At 44.8% G+C, this 19,816-nt stretch overlaps 1 protein-coding gene across 3 annotated transcripts in view; it reads left to right on the top strand.

The window, feature by feature from the left end:
* The window catches only part of LOC125889204 (Down syndrome cell adhesion molecule-like protein 1 homolog), a 125,224-nt gene that overhangs the window by 61,088 nt on the left and 44,320 nt on the right, over window positions 1–19,816 (top strand). For 2 of the 3 annotated variants that reach the window (XM_049576989.1, XM_049576990.1), the window contains exons 4-7: window positions 14,937–15,083; window positions 16,011–16,289; window positions 17,399–17,674; window positions 19,442–19,741. In XM_049576989.1, the coding sequence (XP_049432946.1) occupies window positions 14,937–15,083; window positions 16,011–16,289; window positions 17,399–17,674; window positions 19,442–19,741 (1,002 nt within the window). The remainder of the gene's footprint in view (window positions 1–14,936; window positions 15,084–16,010; window positions 16,290–17,398; window positions 17,675–19,441; window positions 19,742–19,816) is intronic. The other variant, XR_007449423.1, reaches the window with a different exon arrangement.

Raw genomic sequence — 19,816 nt, forward strand, 5'->3', positions numbered from 1 at the left:
GACGTTTGTTCCATGAAATAATCTCTTTATGCCATGAAATGGCATAAGTGCAACACACACACCGCCGCCGTACGCCGCGTGTCAAAACACCCGCCTCCATTATATTCTATGAACCAACCCACACTGGTGCCGGCCAATGCACCGCTCTGCTTCAGCCCATTGCTCTATTTCCAGCGCGGCCGGCGCTCATGGCGGCGCTGCGAGAAAAGCCTTTTATGTACGTCTCATCTCATAGGATCAACTCCAGTTGTTTAAAATTTTTAATAAGACGACTTTGATAAGAAACTCACCCGTGAAATTCAAGTTGTTGTTGCCTCAAAGTTTTTCCTCTTCTTCTTCTCTTACTAGCAGTTGGCAACCGTTGGCAACTAGTGTAGGTACAGCCACCTAGCGGGCTGGGGTGGGAAATACATGTTGACGGTGCCGCTGCGCGCCACTGCCAGTGTGTGTTGGGGGGCAGCCCTTGACAGCCACAGCGCCGCGCCGGCGGCAGTGTGTGTTGCACTTTAGATGTAACTACACTTTTGCCTTATTTAATATGAATGGATTTCTAAATCTGCAGTTCAAGGTTACCTGCTTAGCTTCGACTTTGCTCAAAGCTCTTCACAATGTTAGAAAGGTAACATAATAGCTATTGTGAGCCTTCAGATAGATAATAATGCATTGTGAATGTTTGGTATACCTTGTTCCCGATCACCAGCTCTGAGAAGTTGAAGTGAAAATGAAAGTTAATACCAATATGTAGCTGCACCTGCTTCTCCTCTCATACCCTACGTTTTGCAAGTTGGCTGGATTAATTCCTTAGATATGTGACACATGAAACCTGAACGTCTGTATTAATTTTCATGCCTCGTGCTGGGGATAGCTGTGGCCAGAGTCATTTAGTTTAAGGTTGTTCGTTCGTCCGTCTTTCCCATTCTCGTGCACACAATATCTCAAGTATGTCTTGAGGGAATTTCTTCAAATTTGGGATAAATGTCCACTTTGCCTGAATGAATAACTGAAAATTTGTTGGTCAAAGGTCAGCAGCACTATGGCTTTGCATCTGTCTGATTCTCGTAAACGCAATATCTCAAGAGGGGAATTGTGGGGAATCGTCCAGTTAGACACAAACGTTCACTTGGACTCAAAGATGAACTGAATAGACTTTGGTGATCACTGCAACCTCACAAAACATGACATCGTGTTATGTCATAACTTGACATCATAATTTTGTGCAAAAACTGACATTTTCTGCCCATTATTCAACGTAACACGTGGACAGAAGGGGAGACTATTGAGTTGTTTAAAGGAGATTGTGTTGCTCTTTTGATAACTTTGATTTATTTTTTTCTCACTCCTTCCACCCCTACACTTAATCATCTTTATCATGACTACTTGCTACAGTGGCAAGACCAGAGCTTAATTGTGTGTCCAGTGGGCTACAGCTAGCTGTAATGGTAAATGTATTATAGGGCAGTTAATAAATTTAACACTATCAAAGCCCAGTAAACAGAAAGAAACATGGTGTTTATTGAACTGTTTGGGTTGTTGTACCGTTGTCCTGTTAAGCACACTTATCTCCAAGAATCACACATCACCATGCCATGGGACGCTGAATCAGCTGACGAGACCACAAAGCACGCCTGACTGGCCATACTGTGTGTGTGTGCAGTCATATGCACGCGCGTGCCTGCACACACATGTATTTGCAGTGGGGACTTTGTGCTTCACTGCTTGTGTAACTCTGCATATGCTGAGTGTGGTATGTTTGTGTGACAAGGAGACAAAAGAATTCCCAGACAAGGGAGTGTGACAGGGGAACAGAGGGGGAATCTGTATACATGAAAGCATGAAATGGCACCTTCGCTGGACTCCCTCCTCTCCTGTAGCATCAGTGTCCTCATCATCATCATCATCATCATCATCCTCCCTGGGATCTTTCTTTTTTCCTCCAGTCCTCAATGTGTCTCTCCTCCTTCTCCTCCTCTTAGTTCTTTTTTTGCTTTCCTTCTTTTTCTCTCTCCTCTTTCTGTCTCTTTTTTATGTCCCCTCCCCCTTGCTCTGGCAGTGACATTGGGCTAAAGTGGGACAGAGTGTAGGGGGGCAGTGAGGCAGAAGAGACAGAGAGACAGCAAGGCAGGGAAGCAGGGAGAGCTGCTGCTGTGGTGCCCCCCCCCCCTCCCCTCCAAGCATGTACCTTGGGCACTCCTAGCCCCTTAGGCCTCCCTGCAACGTCTGGGGGACCCGCTTTTAGCATGTCACCACTACTCCACTCCAATCTGAAACATCTGTCTCTGCAGCTCTTTTGCTTCCCATCATCCCTCATTTCATTCTTCTGCCTTAACTCCTCCTCCTTCTCCTCCTCTTCATCCTCTTTTGGGTCTCTGTCGCCAAGATGCCCAGCAACAGCGGTGAGGGTGCATCATCACGGAGGCGCAGGCGAACGAGGGGAGCCAGGGAAGGAATGCGTAGGAGAATCACAGGCCTTCACCCTCCACCTCGCCCCCCCTCCTTGCTTCCCCTACCTCCTTCCCTCGCTCCTCACATCCGCCTGCCATGCAAGGTGCACTCAGCCGCACACAAGTCCTGCTCCCCGGTGACCCCCGTGCTCCCTGAGATTCAGTATGTGTCACCGTGGCGCTGCTTACATGCTGTGGCACTGTAGTACTCCCACTGAGGACAACATGGCTTTACAAAGGGCAAGGCTTTATTGATTTGTGTGAGAGTTTATCACATGTGTGCCGGTGCTCTCCCCGTCTCTCTCTCCCGCGTGCACACAAGCAGCAGCATTGTACGTGTGCAGATACCTGTGTTTTGCTCAGTATCATTAACTTGCCACAAGTAGACGGCGGAATCAAGTTTAACAGCTAAACACAAAGCCAACGTGCTGCTTCAGAAGATCAGTCTTCTACCGTTTGCAGTGTCTCCCTTTTCATAATGGATGACAATCACACAAAACCGACCTGTGTGTGAAATTAGACTGTTCACACGCCGTTGTTTTTGTGTTTTCCCCAACAGAAATAAGGTCACGCTTTAGTAGACTTAACTCGGTGTGTATGTTTGGCGTTGTGTGTGTGTGTGTTGTGTGTGTGTGTGTGTTTGTAATGTATTAGATATGTCCCGTTTCGCCTTCTCATGACTGGCGAGTATGTCTCTATCTATTATCTATGAGGCTAAATAATTAAAGACAAAAGCGACACAATGCACCGCATGTTGACAAGTCTGGAGTGTGTGTTTGTTTATGTGCTATTGTCAGTGACCAAATGGAGTCGCAGAGAGATGTAGTAGGAGCTGTTTTTTTGGTTGTGTGTTTGCGTGTGCACTCTGACATGCAGAACATCATTTTAACAAGAAAGATAAACATGTAAACAACCTGAGGACAACAGGGTGTTACTGTGTCACTTTAGCTCCTCTTATTTTAGCATCTTTTTCTTTACATCCCACTTTTCTAAGCAAATTCCCTTCATCCTAACATCCATCCCTGCCTCCATCGTGCTGCTTGAATATTTATGGCCATTCCAATTAAGGTTGCCTAAGTGTTGTGGAGGCCTTTAACCATCACAGAGGGAAGAACGGGGATGAAGACATGGGGAGTGGGCTGATGATAAAAACAGACAGATTATCAGATTTCTCCTTCTTTCTATTTCTTTTGGTTTGGATGAGTGCATTTTTCCATTTCCTTTATTTGTTTTTCTTCTTCCTCTCTCTTTTGCTCTCTCTCTAGTCTCAAGCATGAGTTGCTCAGAGAGGGTGAGGGGTGTGTGGGTGTACGGGGTGTCACCTTCTAACAACAGATATAGAGGAACGGAGAGACAGCAGCAGGGAGAGAGACAGAGGTAGAGAACACAGAAACCAAGGAAACAGATAGATATCGAGATAGGGAAAGACAAAGAAAACAGGAGACATGGCGGCTGGTGGTGTTGGGGAGGGCGGCAGCTGGCATTTGACGGTGAAGCATGCCTTTTTAATGAGAGCATTAGTCCTCTGCATACCTATCCTCAGATCACTGCATCACATTGAACCTGGTAAACAGACGGAACAAGGCAGGAGAGGAGGACGAGAAGGTCAAGGGTAGGGCCTGAAAAACCGAAACACTTGTAGAGAGATAAGGATAGTCCAAGTGTGTATCTGTGTTTCCTCTTCAGTTATTCTGCCTCTGGTAACCGCGTGTGTCCTGCACTCATAGAGGGAGAGAAAGAGACTGTGAAACTCTCCTTTATTAACCTTCTCCTGCTATTTTGACACAACCTCTTCCCAGTCCTTAAGCAAGCTTTTGTCTCCGGTTAAGTCAAAGAAAGTGGCAGTAATATAACATCCTTGTGGCTCTTTCTATGTCTGGCTTGTTCTCAGTAGCACTTAACTATTATAGACTACTTTGAATGTGAATAGAGAGGAGATAGGAGCGAGCGTCATTCATTTCATACCAGAGTGAGTGAGAGAGAGGCTCAGATACGGAGAGAGCCTATTGTCGCTAGGTGTAGATTTCCCTTTGTCAAACACATGTCAATTCTTTAGACCCAACAGAGGAGAGGAGAATAGGAAAATTATAGCAGCAGAGAAAAGGATGAGGGGAGAGAGGGCGGGTTGTAAGGCGGGCGAGGAACAGAGGAGGAGGGGAGTGGTATTGATTTGACACTCGGGGAATCACACCACAGCTCTGTTCATTTTCATTCATCTGCCCTTGTAATGGGGGTGTTAATATGGCAGGTAGGGGGAGAGGGCAGAAGGGGGATTTAGGAGGATGAGAACATTTTATTAGAATCCAATCTTTATTATCCTTCACCCCTGCCCACCTTTCAGCCCCGACACACAGACATGCATGTATGCACTGGTGCACAAAGCATATGTGCACACACACACACAAACATGTACACACTCATGCCTCTAGATGTGAGTGAAGGTGGGGTGAGGGTGTTAATTACATGTTGGGTCTGAATGGACTCACAGTTGAACAAGTCATGTTTTATATAGTGCGTGTGTGTGTGTGTGTGTGTGTGTGTGTGTGTGTGTGTGTGTGTGAGAGAGAGATGCAAGGAGGGTGCTTAGATACAGTATGAGCAGCTCAAATGAAATAGCTTTTAGTAGGCCTTCCCAGTGCCTCCTTGAATCAGCCATAATGGGCCCTTGGTAATTATCAAATAAATTAGCCAGGGGAAGGAGTGGAGGAGGAGAAATCAGGACTGACTGCTTTCATTCTTTCTCACTCTGAAAAACACCATCTTGACCTGTTCAGTGCTGAAAGAACAAATGCTTTGTATATATATATTTTTTTTTTCCAAAATATAATTTTAGCATACAGGCATTTTGCTGTGATCACATGCTGTTGTTATGCAAATGAGCAGTGATTTTGTTATAGTGTGCTGCATGTTTTTTGATGTACCTCACTGTAAAGTGGTGTTCATCAACTGAGGCAGAGCTGATGAATTTAGGACTAGCAAGCCTGTGTGAACACAACGGTTTAAACAAACTACTGATTTTCAGTCTCAGCTTGTATATGCTATTATCTTTGGAGAGAATACAATAATCAAAATAGTCTGAAACTGCATAAGCTTACTGATTAGAATTATTAGTATTTCAGTGGATAGTTGTAGTAAGGAATCAGTCACTCAGGTGAGACAGAGTGTATTTGTATTTGAATTGAGACTATTCTTTTATGAAGGGTCTCTCTTACATAGACAGAGGAACACCAAGATACAATAGATGCAGGTTATCTTGAGGCATCAAAATGACTGCTGATAGGTCGGGCTGTAGCACCGGCCCATATGCCACATTACTATTTCATTACTCTGCCACAGTATCCACTGTAGCTAACATTACCCTCAGACACAGACACACACACAATCAATTGTGCCAACCTTCGTACCACTGAGACCTGTACGATGAGACTTTACACAAGAAGGTTGTCTTATTCTGGGCTGCAGCGGCAGAGCTGTCCGTGGTGCTACCTCCACCAGTGCTCCTGAACATTTGGAAATGTAGCTGTCCATGGTGCTGATCTGCTGCAGACCTTCAGCGTTTCTCCTATGGGCACCACTTTTCATGAGCATGGGTGCCCTGTTGATTTTCTTAATGGTTTCTAGCTTGTTATAAAATCCTTAGCCGCGCTCACAGCTCTGCTTGCAGACTGTGTGGTGCATAAATTATTGACGGATAAAGTTAAAGGTAGATGCATCTTGTTTAACTCTATTGATACAATAAGTCTAATGGCAACTTCAGCCCCTAATCCATCATTTAAAGATCCTTTGACATCCTTCAGCTTTATTCCACTGTAGCGCAAATACTGTGTGTACTATTTCCTAGCTTGCCAGGAACAGGTGGATGCATCTGCTGGAGTTATTAGTTTGTGGTGTGTAGCCTACGTGTTCTTCAGGAGATTTCAGTGGCCTTTGTCAATAAAAGGCAGTAAAAAAACCAATGCATTCTCAATGAATCTTTTCCAAGCAAGCACAGCGGCCTAGCTGTGATTTCACAAAGGTCTTGCCCTTTTTTGCTCTGTTTCTCTCAGCACAGTGATACTAAGTTGTCTGTTACAAAAGTGTGTTTGATTTAAGGTATACTGTGCAGTTTGTGGAGTTTGTGGATGAGAGGAGCAGCAGCTGCAGAGGCGAGTGAAGGCAAACTTTTAGACCCAGCGCAATGAAAGAAAGTCTCACTCTCACTGCGCCTGTTGTATTGCTGCTCCGTCTGTACCCAGAGTACACTCTAAACTCAGAGTATGTGGTGCAATAAATAACCAAACAGTATAAATATATATTCCAACAGCACTCCTAACAAACATTCCAGCTCCAAAAAAAAGAAAATCAATATGTGGCAGCAAATTATTATTATTATTGTTTTTGTTATTGTGAACGTGTGGAAAAAAACATGCAAAAGTAATCCCTCTCAATCATCACTTATGACCCACTAGAAAAGTGTAGTGCTGTATTTTTTCAGCAGAGACTGCCCTCTGCCTGAGATTTCTTATTATCTTCTTATTTTTCTGTGTTTGGGACGTTCATGGAAACAGCGCGCAGGTGAAGACGGGGCTTTATGAAAAGGTTGCGAACTTGCGACCAGGTGCCAGACTGTAAACAGCAAGCATCCAAGAGGAAGTGACAAAAATCACAGACACAGTGCTAAAAAAAAAAGGGAATAAATATAGCAAGGTGAAATGCCAAGTGGACAAAGGTCATTCCTAGACGAGTTCACTTTCAGTCTTGCTGGCGATACTGTTTATAAACAGTAACTGACACTTCCTGCATCGTATACCTTTAACAGTAAAACTGTTGTAAATGAGAGAGGAATTGGTTGTACGTTGTTTCTACAGCAAGCGTCTTGAAGGTCCAGTGTGTGGGATTTAGTGGCATCTAGCAGAGAGATTGCACAGCTGACATGTGTCCCATGTGCCAAACTCGTAGAAGAACTGTCATGGCCGACGCGAAAATGCGAATGGCCTTATCTATCTATGGCCCTAAATCCTTCACACTGGACATCTAAAATACTGACAAACAGGCATATGCACCCAGTCTCTCATTCACTTTACTTAGAATTCTAAAACATCCTTAAACACACACTTACATGCCCTGAATGCCTCACACACACTCACATACAGTATACTAGACATCTTTCATTTCCACTGCAGAATGTGGGACAACTTAAGTGTCGGTGTTTGAGACAGAGCTAGTAAAATTAGCAGTGTAGTGATGAAAGGGGATAGATGGAGACACAGTGGCAGGACAGGAAAAGAAGAAAAGCAGAAATAAAAAGTTGAATTGAGAGGAGGAGAATGAATAAGGAATGTGTAGGTGTACTCCACTGTCTGCTCATCGTTGTGGCATTATGTAGTGAGGATGCTCTGCACAAACACACACACACACACACACTCACAATTTGTTGAGTGCACTCTGCAAACGTGGATTGTGAGACAGTGGGAGTAAGGATGTGTAGCTCGTGAGACAGATTGTGAGTGTACTGTATGGGTGTGTGTTTGCCTATCTGTGTGTGCATGCATTTGCGCGACGTCCATTTGTACAGCTACTGGTCTGTATTGTACCGAGCCTGTGGTCCATTTAGCCTGAAAACCTGAAAGGCAAACCTTGACGATAATGGCCGTGACAGTCTTCAGCATGTGTTTTTGTTTAAAAGCGCCGAGTGAAAAATAAAGTGACATGATGCACAGAGAGATGTGTTGAGCTCCTCTGTGGCCTATAGCCCGGGCCTGTGAATCAATTACAGATCCATTCAGCAGTTTCTCTCCTCTCCTCTGATCTCCATCGCCATCATTTAAATGGCTGATTCCGTTTTTACCTCTAATGAAGGGTACTCCGTCGCACACACACACAAAGCACGCACGCACGCACACACGCAAAGCACACATGAAACGCACGCTTGCACATGTCGCTGTTTGCCACCGCAGCGCCCCCTACCCAGCTGTTGTCACGTGAGTGCACGGGCCCTAGCAACAGCGAGCGAGAGAGCGAACAAAAACGAGAGATCCTGGTGAGAGCAGGGGAGAGAGGAATGGGTAAAGAGAGGGAGAGAGAAAGAGATGGGAGGGAGGGAGGGAGGGAGGGGGAGCCGTAGAGCATTAATAAGTGATGAGTCCAACAGTGTGAATTGCTGTTAGTTAGCATTGCTGCAGCGCCGCCTTCATTTGCATGGCAGCACCAAGAACAAACCCCCTTACTTACGCCATTTCCTCTCTCGCTCTGTTTCTCTCCTGTATCACTTTTCTTTCTGTCTTTCACTCACTGTTTTATCTATTTCTGTCTCTTGTCTTTTCTCTATGGTCTAGCCAGAATCTCAAAATATGTATATCTTTTCTTAGTTACTTTCTTTATCTGTCTTTCCTGTCTGATCTGATCCTTTCCTCCTCCCAACCTCCCCAGTGGCTACAGCATTCCCACATTAACATTATCATTTATTCCTCTCGTTGTTTTGCTCTTCATGATGCTCTCATGTTGCTATTCTTTTCCTCCATTTAACCATAATTTGTTGAAGATGGGAGTCGTATACTATAATGGGATATATTTAGCTGCACCTCTCCTGCATCCTTTTATCTTTTTTATCTCCTCCTCCATCTCACCTGCCCTTTCCCTTCTTTGACTCCCCCACCTATCTCAAGGAAGAGGGGTGTCCTCTCTCTGGGGGAACTTTGGGGAAGACAAGTGATGCTCCAGGGCTCCCTAATCCTTTTTTTTTTTTTTTTCATTGTCCGTGTCTCTCTCTCCCGTCCTGTCTCTCCGTCTCGTTATTTGCATGCATGTGTCTGTCTGTGGAATTTCTGGCATACGTGCACACACACTTACACACACACAGATCCAGCAGCAGCTTCGCTCTGCACTTGGCTTGACTTCCTGCCTCAGGCTGATCAGCTGAACTGATTCCATTACTTACAGACCCCCCTGAAAGAGAAGGAAGAGGAGCACAGACTAGAAGGAGAAAAGGCGGAGATAGAAAGAGGTAGAGGGCAGAGGGGAGACTGGAGGAAGAGAGGCCAGGAGTGGTGAACAGACGTCACGCAGATTGGAAAAAAAGTAGCAAGAGAAGGGGAGGGAAGGGTTTGGAAATAAGGAGGAAGTGAGGGGATTTTGTGCCTCCCTTGGGTGCGGGATAGACCTCAGAAAAATCTCATCCTGCCTCCCACAGCAAAAAAAAAAAAAAAAAAAAAAAGCAGACATAGAAGCACATACATACACGCACTCAACAACAACAACAAACTCCTGGAGGCGTAGGCAGACTAGACGAGAATTGATCTTCTCTCCCACAAGGAGAGGCTTGCAAAGGGAGAAAGAGAGAGGGAGGGAGAGAGACGGAGAAAGACGTAGAGGAATTGTTTTTACCCATGTGAGGCTCTCGGGCCTGCAGGCCCCTCATCCCTCTCACTCTCACTCCCTCCTCTGTCACTCCCAACGGCATGTTTCTCTTTATCTCCCTATCTCTCCCTCCATCAATCTCCATCTGCCGTCCTCCTCCCTGTAGGGTCAGCCCCCTTCCTCTCCTCCACTGCCTCCCCCCATCACTGCCTGCACCCTCTCCACTGTTTTAGGTGTGTCACATCTCCACAGACAGCAGGAGAGCAGGCAGTGACTAGAAATTAGATATCAAGTAGGAAGTGCAGCAGTGAAAACAGGACAGAAGAAGAGAGGAGTAGGCTGATCGCAGAACAGTTAAAAGAAGACAGGGAATAAGATACTTGGCTTCATATGCCACTCTAGTGAAGCACTCTGGTGCTGAAATGATTAACTGATTAATCAGTCTTTTGACTGTCCTTGGTTGGTCTTCACTCCCTTTATTTACAGGCTAACAGCATAGTCACCACATGACATAGATGGACATACCTTACATTGCTATTCTCGAGGTACTTTAGGCTACTAAGATATTTGCTGGTCCATCTATGTCCCAACCCTCACCTATGGTCATGAGCTCTGGGTAATGACCAGAAGAATAAGGTCGTGGATACAAGCGGCCGAAATGAGTTTCCTGCGTAGGGTGGCTGGGCTCAGCCTTAGAGCTAGGGTAAGGAGCTTGGACATCTGGAGGGAGCTCGGAGTAGAACCACTGCTCCTTCGCGTCAAAAGGGGTCAGTTGAGGTGGTTCGGGCATCTGATCATTATGCCTCCTAGGCACCTCCTGTTGGAGGTATTCCAGGTACGTCCCACTGGTAGGAGGCCCCGGGGCACAGACCACGCTGGAGGGTTTACATATCTCGTCTGGCCTGGGAACGCCTCAGGGTCCTCCAGGAGGAGCTGGAAAGCGGCCGGGGAGAGGGACGTCTGGAATGCTTTGCTTGGCCTGCTGCCCCTGCAACCTGGCTTCGGATAAGCTGTTGAAAATGGATGGATGGATTGATGGGGGAAAAAAACACCTGGTGTCCAGGGTGAAGGTCCAGACTTTGTGTGAGCCATTCACCTCTGCTCCCACCCACCCTATGTAGACTTTCTCGCTCTTTACACTACAACAGTTGCTCCAAGCGTCAAATATACCGCTGCCTGGTGCATCTCACACCGCCACTAATGGGTGTCTCTGTGCATTGGTACCTGATGCTGAGGGCCACTTACCAAGCGTCAGCATTTGATGAGTTTGAAGTGAGACCAGGTTAGTGGAAACCATGTTAATCGGACATTCTGTGCTTTAGTGCTGCCAAAAAATGTATTGACGGTGTAAAATTTTAAAACGTCCTGCATTTTTCATTTTCTTGTATCATTAGGGATGTTCAGAATTTCAGTACCACACTTCCCATCATGCTCTGTACTGTTTGATGCAAAACAAGAAATTTGAAGATGTCACTTCTGACACTGGAAAACTGTGATGAACGCTACATGATTTTCTGACATTTTAAGAAGTAAACAATTAACTGATTATCCAGGAAAAATAAGTACAGAAGAAGTTTCCTTTTTATAACCAGCTCTGACGAGCTCCTTCTCATTAATCTCCCATGCTCCACTCTCTTTCCTCTCCATTCTTAACCATCTCTGAATTTCTTACTCTACCCACCCCCTTCTGGTCCGTCTTCCTCTCTCCAGGCATGTTGTGACAGGGTGTAGCAGTGTGTTATACAGGGTTCTACTCACCAAGTGCATATTATCCTGTAAGGCTTAATACCCAGATTGGAACAAAAGGGCAGGCTTGGAAATTACAGCTTACGTCGCTTAGCACTCAGCACAACAGTCTGACTCACATGAAAACACGTGTGTGTGAACTTTCACATATGCATGCAGATGCACAGGCCGACAGCTACAAATATGTATACATATATTAAGAAATCTGACAGCCCAGTTACACACACACACACACACGCACAGATATTATAATACCTTTTATAGACTGAATATACTGTAGACGTTCTCTCTGGCTGGCTGCTCTCTATCAGTCGGACAGATCTGACATTTAGAGTTGGGGAGTGTAAGCTGCACTGTATGTGTTAAGTTCATTAATTTGAATTAATTGATTAGTCAAAAATAAAGCCATAACTATTTGACTATAGTTTAATTGTTCAGCTTATATAATAACCTAATTTACGCTATTGTTTTCCCTCAGTTTTATGTTATAGTCAATTAAATATCTTTGGGTTTTGGGCTGTTTGTTGAACAATGTCTGCTTGGGTTTTTGAAATTTCCTCACATTTATTTGACCTATAGAATTATACAAAAAATATTCAACAGCTTAATCGATAATAACTGAAATGAACAAAGTATGAGAAGCTCCACTGTAATTTGGAATAATGCACATTTTGTTTAGTCAGTCAAAACTTGGCAGCTTTGACACAAGAAGTAAAGCCTTCAGTCTTCTTCACATCTCAGTCTTGTTAGAGTGTGTGTGTGTGCGTGTGTGTGTGTGTGTGTGTGTGGCACGGCGCCAGGCCAGCCCTCTCTGTTTTAATAAATCTCTTTTGGATGGAGTGGTGCAGCTATAAAATGCATCGATTGTTGTTGCTCACATTGTGGCAGGACACACACACACACACACACACAAGCTTGGTTATTGATACTTACTCGTTCATATCTACACATGTTCATTGATACACGCAAATCATGTATCGACATTTTTATATGCATACATGCAGAAACAGATATGCACACGCTCATACTAAAAAATAAAGACAGTTTGTTAAATAAAATGTAGGAGTAAGAGCTGAGAATATCTGATCATTAATTACCAATACTGAATCACTGAAGAACAAAATCAAAACCAAAACTGTAGCTTTAGTACTGATTTTTTTTCCACACTCCATGTGAACATTTTCTTTTCATCAGCAATTAAACAGGTCTAACATCTAGCACCTGTTGTGTTGACCTGTTGCTTGAAGGTGTGTGTGTGTGGGGGGGTGTGTGTGGGTGTTTCTGAGTGTAACAGTACATAAAGGTCACGATTTGGTTCATAGCCCAGATTTGGAGTCATGGTTTGGGTTGACTTTGGTACGGCAGGAAAAATAATGCATAAGGATATGTTTATTTTTATTTATTTTGAACAGACAGTAGTGTCAAAGACAGTCAAAATTCTCCTGCTGGAGACTGAGGTAACATTTTGCACACTGGCAACTTTGGTGAACTATTTTATCTTTTAAAATAAGGAACATTTCAAGCACTTACACCATACGAACAAACCCATTCCCCGAAGGCAACAAGACACAATAGGCTATAAAGGTGAAAATACCAAAATACACAGACTAATAAGATTTAAAAAAAAAAAAAAAAAAAAAAGTCTAAGCTCTACATGGCTATATTTAAATCTGGATGATGCCGTCCAATGTGCATTAGCATGTTGGATGTGTTAGCTTTCTCAGACCTACCTACTGTGGAGCAACACTGATACACCATCCTTGTCTTATTCACAGCTCTGTCTCCGTTGCCGTTGTAGCTGAACGGGAACACACAGGCAGGTCCTCCAGCTCCAGTGTTTCATTGGCTCTTGCCATAGTGTGACTTACTCGCTTTGCTAGCAGCTTGTTGTGTTAACCTCAGCACCTGTTGCTAACGGCGTACAGCTATAAGTTTCCTGGTGAAATTTGTACTTTGGAACTTTGGTCTCACATTACGTGCTTCAGTCTACACATTGTGTATTCTCTATGTGACTGCGTGCGCTGGGCCGTGACCCCTGTACCATAACACTTATGTACAAATACATGAACCGTTACAGCCCCAGTGTGCAGCACGTATTTCCAGTGTTCAGCTATTCAATGCACCTGTGTTTCACTCAAGTCCTCTCTTGTCAACATTGCAAAAAGACATTGAAACATCATGTACAGCAAACAACAGCCAGCATGTTCACACACAAACACACACACACTGCAATAGCATTCACATAACCAAACAATCTGCAATCTACTACAAACTCTGAAGTGCACACTGTCTAAAATAACCCTTTGGGGGAAGAGAATACAAAAAGACTCAGAGAAGCGGAAAGAATCAAACACCGAAATACACTCTCCTCGTCTCTTCTCCTTCCATCTCTGCCCTCTCTTCTTCCTCTCTCTCACATACGCACACACGTGCACATGCTGTCTCTATTGACATGTAGATAAATCAGAGGCAGACCAAGCAGTCACTGATGTGAAATGAAAATGACACTAATCTGCTGTTACCATAACACACAGAGAGACATCAATTATTAACACCTACAATAACTCCCCTCTCTCTTCTCTCTTTTTCTTCCTCCTCATCGCTCTTTCTCTATTGTGTATATCTCACTAGATGGATGGGACAGAGTCTGTTAAAAGCTCCCATGTGTTCACCTAAGTGCTGTGGTTGGGCCTTTTGAAGGCATGTATATTCTAGTCCTGCTTTTTCTTTCCTCTGACATCAGTGATTTCTAAGAAAAATGTGCTCCAGGTGTGTCAGGAGGGTTTTAAGATGGAGAGGTTGGCATTTCTCACCGACTTCCAACACGGCACACATCTAACACGACCTCTCCATCACGCTACAGCAGTTTTCCTTCACTTGATTTGCTTTTTTCCCACCAATTGCAAATTTATAGAAATGAAAAATAATGAAAACAGAAGATGTTTTATATCAAGAGCAATTACAAATATGTCTTACAACACATACAACAGAATAGTGAATATTTATTTTAGATTTAGTCTCAAGAAGTCACAGGCTATTTGTTGTCGGATGAGCACTTTTAAAATGAACTTTGTTAAACGAACAAAGGGAACAGTTTTGAGGTGTTTAAGGATTTAAGGATACTGGTCAGTGGTTTTACTGGTCCAGCCCACCTGAGATCAAATCGGACTGCATGTGGCCCATGAGCTAAAATGAGTTTGACACCTCTAATCTACATAAACACAACTCAAGTCAATTTATTTATATAGCCCAACATCACAGATCTTAGATTTGCCTCAATAACCTTTATCCTATGACCTTCGCATTACTTTACATGTAATTGATGTGCCTTTGTTTTACTTTGTTTCTCAAATATGTTGACTAACGAATCCTTCTCCCCTCTCCTACCTGTTCCCTCCCTGCTGTCCTCCACAGGTAACCGTTTCTTCCTGACCTCTTTTGGCGCTCTGTATATCTCAGAAGTGCAGAAGGAAGATGCTCTGTCCACCTACCGCTGCATCACAAAGCACAAGTACAGTGGAGAGACTCGCCAGAGCAATGGAGCCAGGCTCTCTGTTATGGGTAGGCAACGTTTAGTTCCCATTTCCACTCAAAGTAGTCACCAAATGCCAAAGCGTGAGTCAAAGCGTGAGTGTGTGACCAGTGGCTTGGCTTTTTCAGTTGTTTTTCACAACAGACTTACAAGACAGAGTCGGAGGTTTTAGTTACAGGAAGGAATGTTTCAACATTTTGGGAAATATGCTTATTTGCTTTCTTGCCGGGAGTTAAATAAATATTTTAACCACACACAGCCAGGAGACAGTTAGCTTAGCTGACTGAACCGAATCCAAGCAGCTTTAAAGCTCACTAAGTAGCATGTAGTATCTTGTTTGTGTAGTTCATACTAAAACTGAAGTGTAAAAATAAACATGTTGTGGTGTTACGGTCAGTTCAGTGCCAAACATAACCATTTAATTGCCATGCCAAGTCACTTACTGGAGTCACTTTGTCACTGTGATGGTGTCAGACAACCAGTAAAGACAGGAAGTTACTATGCATGACCAAAACAAATGCAGAACAAAACTGAGAGCCAGGCTAGTGGTTTCCCCTGTTTCCAGTCTATGTATTAAGCTAAGCTAAGCACGGTGGTGGGTACACACATCCAGAAAATCAAACGAAGGAAAGAGTCTGACAAGAGATAATCACACTGTATTAAAACAAATACATCAGTTTGTTTGACTTCCAGCAATTTTTGCTGGGAGCTTTTGATACAGTGTGCGGATCTCTTGTCTGATTCTTACTAACATAAGCTAACCACCTACTAGTGATAGCTTTATATTTTATGTACAAAGATGAAGCTGGTATCAATCTTTCCATCCAACTCCCAGCAAAAATGTGAATAACTGATTTCACAACATGTTTAACCTGTCATGTACGGATTAAAGGATTGGTTAAAGTACTGATGATTCCAAATGAAAATAACACTTCCGTGCCTTGCTTCACTTTCAGACCCTACGGAGTCCACCCCGTCAGTGCTGGACAGTTTCCAGTCCGGTGAGGTGCAGGTGGGGCACAGCGTGGAGCTGCCCTGCATTGCATCCGGATACCCAAACCCCACCATCCGATGGCTGAAGGATGGTCGGCCATTACCTGCAGACTCCCGCTGGACGCGGCGCATCACTGGCCTCACCATTTCAGATTTAAGGCTCGAGGACAGTGGCAACTACATCTGTGAGGTCACCAACAGCTTTGGCTCCAAAGAGGTGACAGGTCACCTCAACGTCATAGGTGAGTGAAGCCCTGAAGAGAGTGTAGTGATAAAACATATTCAAGTCCTGTGACCAAACAAAGTGTCACTGATCATTCCTTGACCTCCACTGTTCTACACTGACAACTACAGTTGGAGCAAAAGAGTGAGATGGACAGACATAATGAATGTGATGTCAGGTCATGAACAGGCGCGATGGAGTCATCAGTTAAGCTCTGTTGGCTTTGCCCTGGCCCCGTGCCTCCTACACGCCCCCCTCTAACCCACCCTCGTCTGGGCCAAGCGTGAGCTTTATCTCCAAGGACGGCTCGTTCCCCCGCTGTGCTCTCAAACCCCAGCGAGACGTCACTGCGGTGACAGAGCAGAACAGTGGTCGTGTAGGTCTGTCGCTCTGTTTACTGAAGACGTGAGAGAGAAAGGAGGGAAGACAGAGAGAATTTCATAATTTGTGTATGAATGAAAGAGATGTGAGGAGGGGAGGCTGGTGGAGAAGATGGCACGCTTGTGGAAAGGAACTGGGGGGGCAGAGGAGGAGGTGGAGGGAGGAGACGTAGTTGGGAAAAGGGTGAAGTTAGTGGACACTGGGCAGACTGGCCACAGGGCACATCACTGCAAAACCCACAAACCTCCTATGACAGGGTGTAGAAGGTGGTACACACACACACACATTTGTACACACACTTACAGTACATGCACTTACTGCCCGTGAAGAAAGTCTTACACATGCACATGCACTGTCACTCCCTCACACGCATGCTCACACACATTCAGCAGCCTCCAGCGCTTAACACCAGCTGCTTTATTGCTCACTGACATTTTCTCCCCTTTCTCTCTTTCTGTCTCGCTTTTGCTTGCTGCTTAGCACACACACACACACACGCACACACACAAGTAATGGTAGAAAGCCCGACACACAAAAAACAAATACACAATAACACCAAAATATGATTTGTGTTGCCTGGCCAGCACAGCGTAGCTCAATTCAGATTGCTTTCATTCAGCATTGCAAGTGATACCACCAAGTCCTCTACCTCCAGTGCTTAGGTAGTAACTTGTATGAGAAGGTATGACTTCTTGTCTTTCTTCTTTTGGTTAACCCTGCTCTGTCTGCTCCTCCTCCTTTCTGCAGAGCCACTGCGGGTCACCTTGTCCCCCAAGAACTTGAAGACAGGAATCAGCAGCACAGTCATCCTATCCTGTGCTGTCCAGGGTTCCCCGCATTTTACAGTGTCCTGGTACCGTAACACAGAATCTGTCCTGCCCGATCAGCACTTTTCCATCCAGGGGGCTCACAATGAGACATTATTCATTTCCGCTGCACAAAAGAGACACTCGGGAGCTTACCAGTGCTTTGCCACGCGCAAGGGCCAGACAGCGCAGGACTTCTCCATCATACTGCTGGAAGGTGAGGACGCAGAGGGATTACCATGTTGGTGTACAGTCATAAATGTCTATGTAAAAAGGGCTGGGTTATTACACTGCTATCAGAATGAGAGTGATACGGTAGGCAGATTCTGTTTGCACCCAGGTGTCTGTAGCAAACAATGGTATTTACACCTGGGGTGTTAATAGCCAATCTGACCATATACACCCAAGTTTATAGTCCTGGATATCCAAGCAACATTAGAATATGATGTGAACACAAATGGGTCTATTCAGCTTTTCTGCTAAAGTTGATTTAGCAGCTTTATACATCCTGAAAACTGAAAATGACAAGTCATCTAAGTCTAAAAATAATAAGCCAGCGTTCAGTCACACATCAGTCAAACCTCAGTCTCTCATGTGAAAGTTCTGTGCTTAAGCCACTCACACACAGTGCCTTACTACCTCCATGGACGGTGTTGCTCTTTATACTACGTCACACGACTTTCCAGCAGTACATTTGTGAGATTTTTTCCTCATAAATTTGCCACTTTAATCTCAAAGAATAGTCGAGATTGGCTATACTTACCCTAACCATGACCTCTTTGCCTTTATTCTAACTGCTCTGATCTTGACGTGTCAACTTGACAAGTGATAGCCAATCACAGCATCATAGGAATGGGTGTAAACAATCGAATATCTGCAGTGTGACTCTTCTCACCCAGGTGCACATAGACACTCCATTCTTTATATGCTTGAGACAATACTTACGCATGGTTTACATGACATATTTACCTCCACTAAGAGTACTGAAGAGCAAGTTGTGTTGTGCTTCCACTTTATATATCCACCGATCAGCCAAAACATTAAAACTAGACCAAGTACCCTCCTCATGGCAACATTATTCTTCAATGGCAGTGGCCCCCCAGCAGGATAATGCACCATGCCACACTGCCAACACTGCTCAGGAATGACCCAAGGAATGTGACAAAAAGCTCAAAATATCAACCTGGCCTCCAAATTCCTCGGATCCTAATCTGAATGAGCATCTGTGGCACGTGCTATTAACCCACCTCACAACCAACTGGACTAATTGGATCTGCCGCCAACGCACTGGTGCCAGACACCGCAGGACACTCCCAGATATCCTGTGTCCATGTCTCGACAGGTCAGAGCCAAGTCTGATCTAAGGGGGCCCCACCTTTGAGTAGGGGTACATCTGGGATACCGGCACATCACAAGAGTCCTTGAGCAGATTGGGACCTGGGAAATTCACGCTCCACAGGCCATTTCTAAACAGTTTTTGTAGTGTGGCATGCTGCTTTTTTCTGCTGGGGGGCCACTGCTATTGGGGAGTCCTGTTGCCATGAGGGGGGGGTACTTGGTCTGCAATGGTGTGTGAGTGGGTGGAACATGTCAGGTGGTATCACCATGAATGCCAGAACCAAAGGTTTCCTGGCAGAACAATGCATTGGAACAAAATAATCAAAGTTATTCACTTCACCTGTCAGTGGCTTTAATGTTTTGGCTGATCAGTGTATATACAGTTGTGTGTCTGCATCTCTTGAATGATTTACAGATATTTTTATTTGCGACATCATTAACTACATGCACTCATACACACTTCACTACACTGCAAAAATAACTGCTCATGTGCTTTCTGAGTGTAATAATTCAGTCTCTTATAACAGAAGGTCCAGCTTTGTCATTTTTTCCCACCATAATGCTGATTTGAATCCAGTGTAACGCACTGTTACATTTTGTTTCTAAATTCATACCTCACATCTCTTGTCTTGTGATTGTTTCTCAGATGGTACACCCCGTATTGTCGCCTCCTTTAGTGAGAGGGTGGTGGTCCCGGGTGAACCGTTTTCCCTGATGTGTGCCGCCAAAGGAGCGCCCCCTCCCACCATCACCTGGACCCTTGACGACGAGCCTGTGGCCCGGGACCTGTCGCGTGTCAGAGCCAGCCAGTACACACTCTCAGACGGCAGCACTGTGAGCCACGTCAACGTCAGCAGCCCGCAGATTCGGGACGGAGGAGTGTATCGGTGCGCCGCACGAAACTCGGCCGGTAGCGCCGAGTACCAAGCGCGCATAAACGTAAGAGGTGCCTGTCTACTTTTCAATATCAGTCATTCAGAGGCTTCTCATAGCCTGATCCCTACCCCTACCCTGACCCATA

Source organism: Epinephelus fuscoguttatus, linkage group LG5 (genome assembly GCF_011397635.1).
Source record: "Epinephelus fuscoguttatus linkage group LG5, E.fuscoguttatus.final_Chr_v1".
Lineage (NCBI taxonomy): Eukaryota > Metazoa > Chordata > Actinopteri > Perciformes > Serranidae > Epinephelus > Epinephelus fuscoguttatus.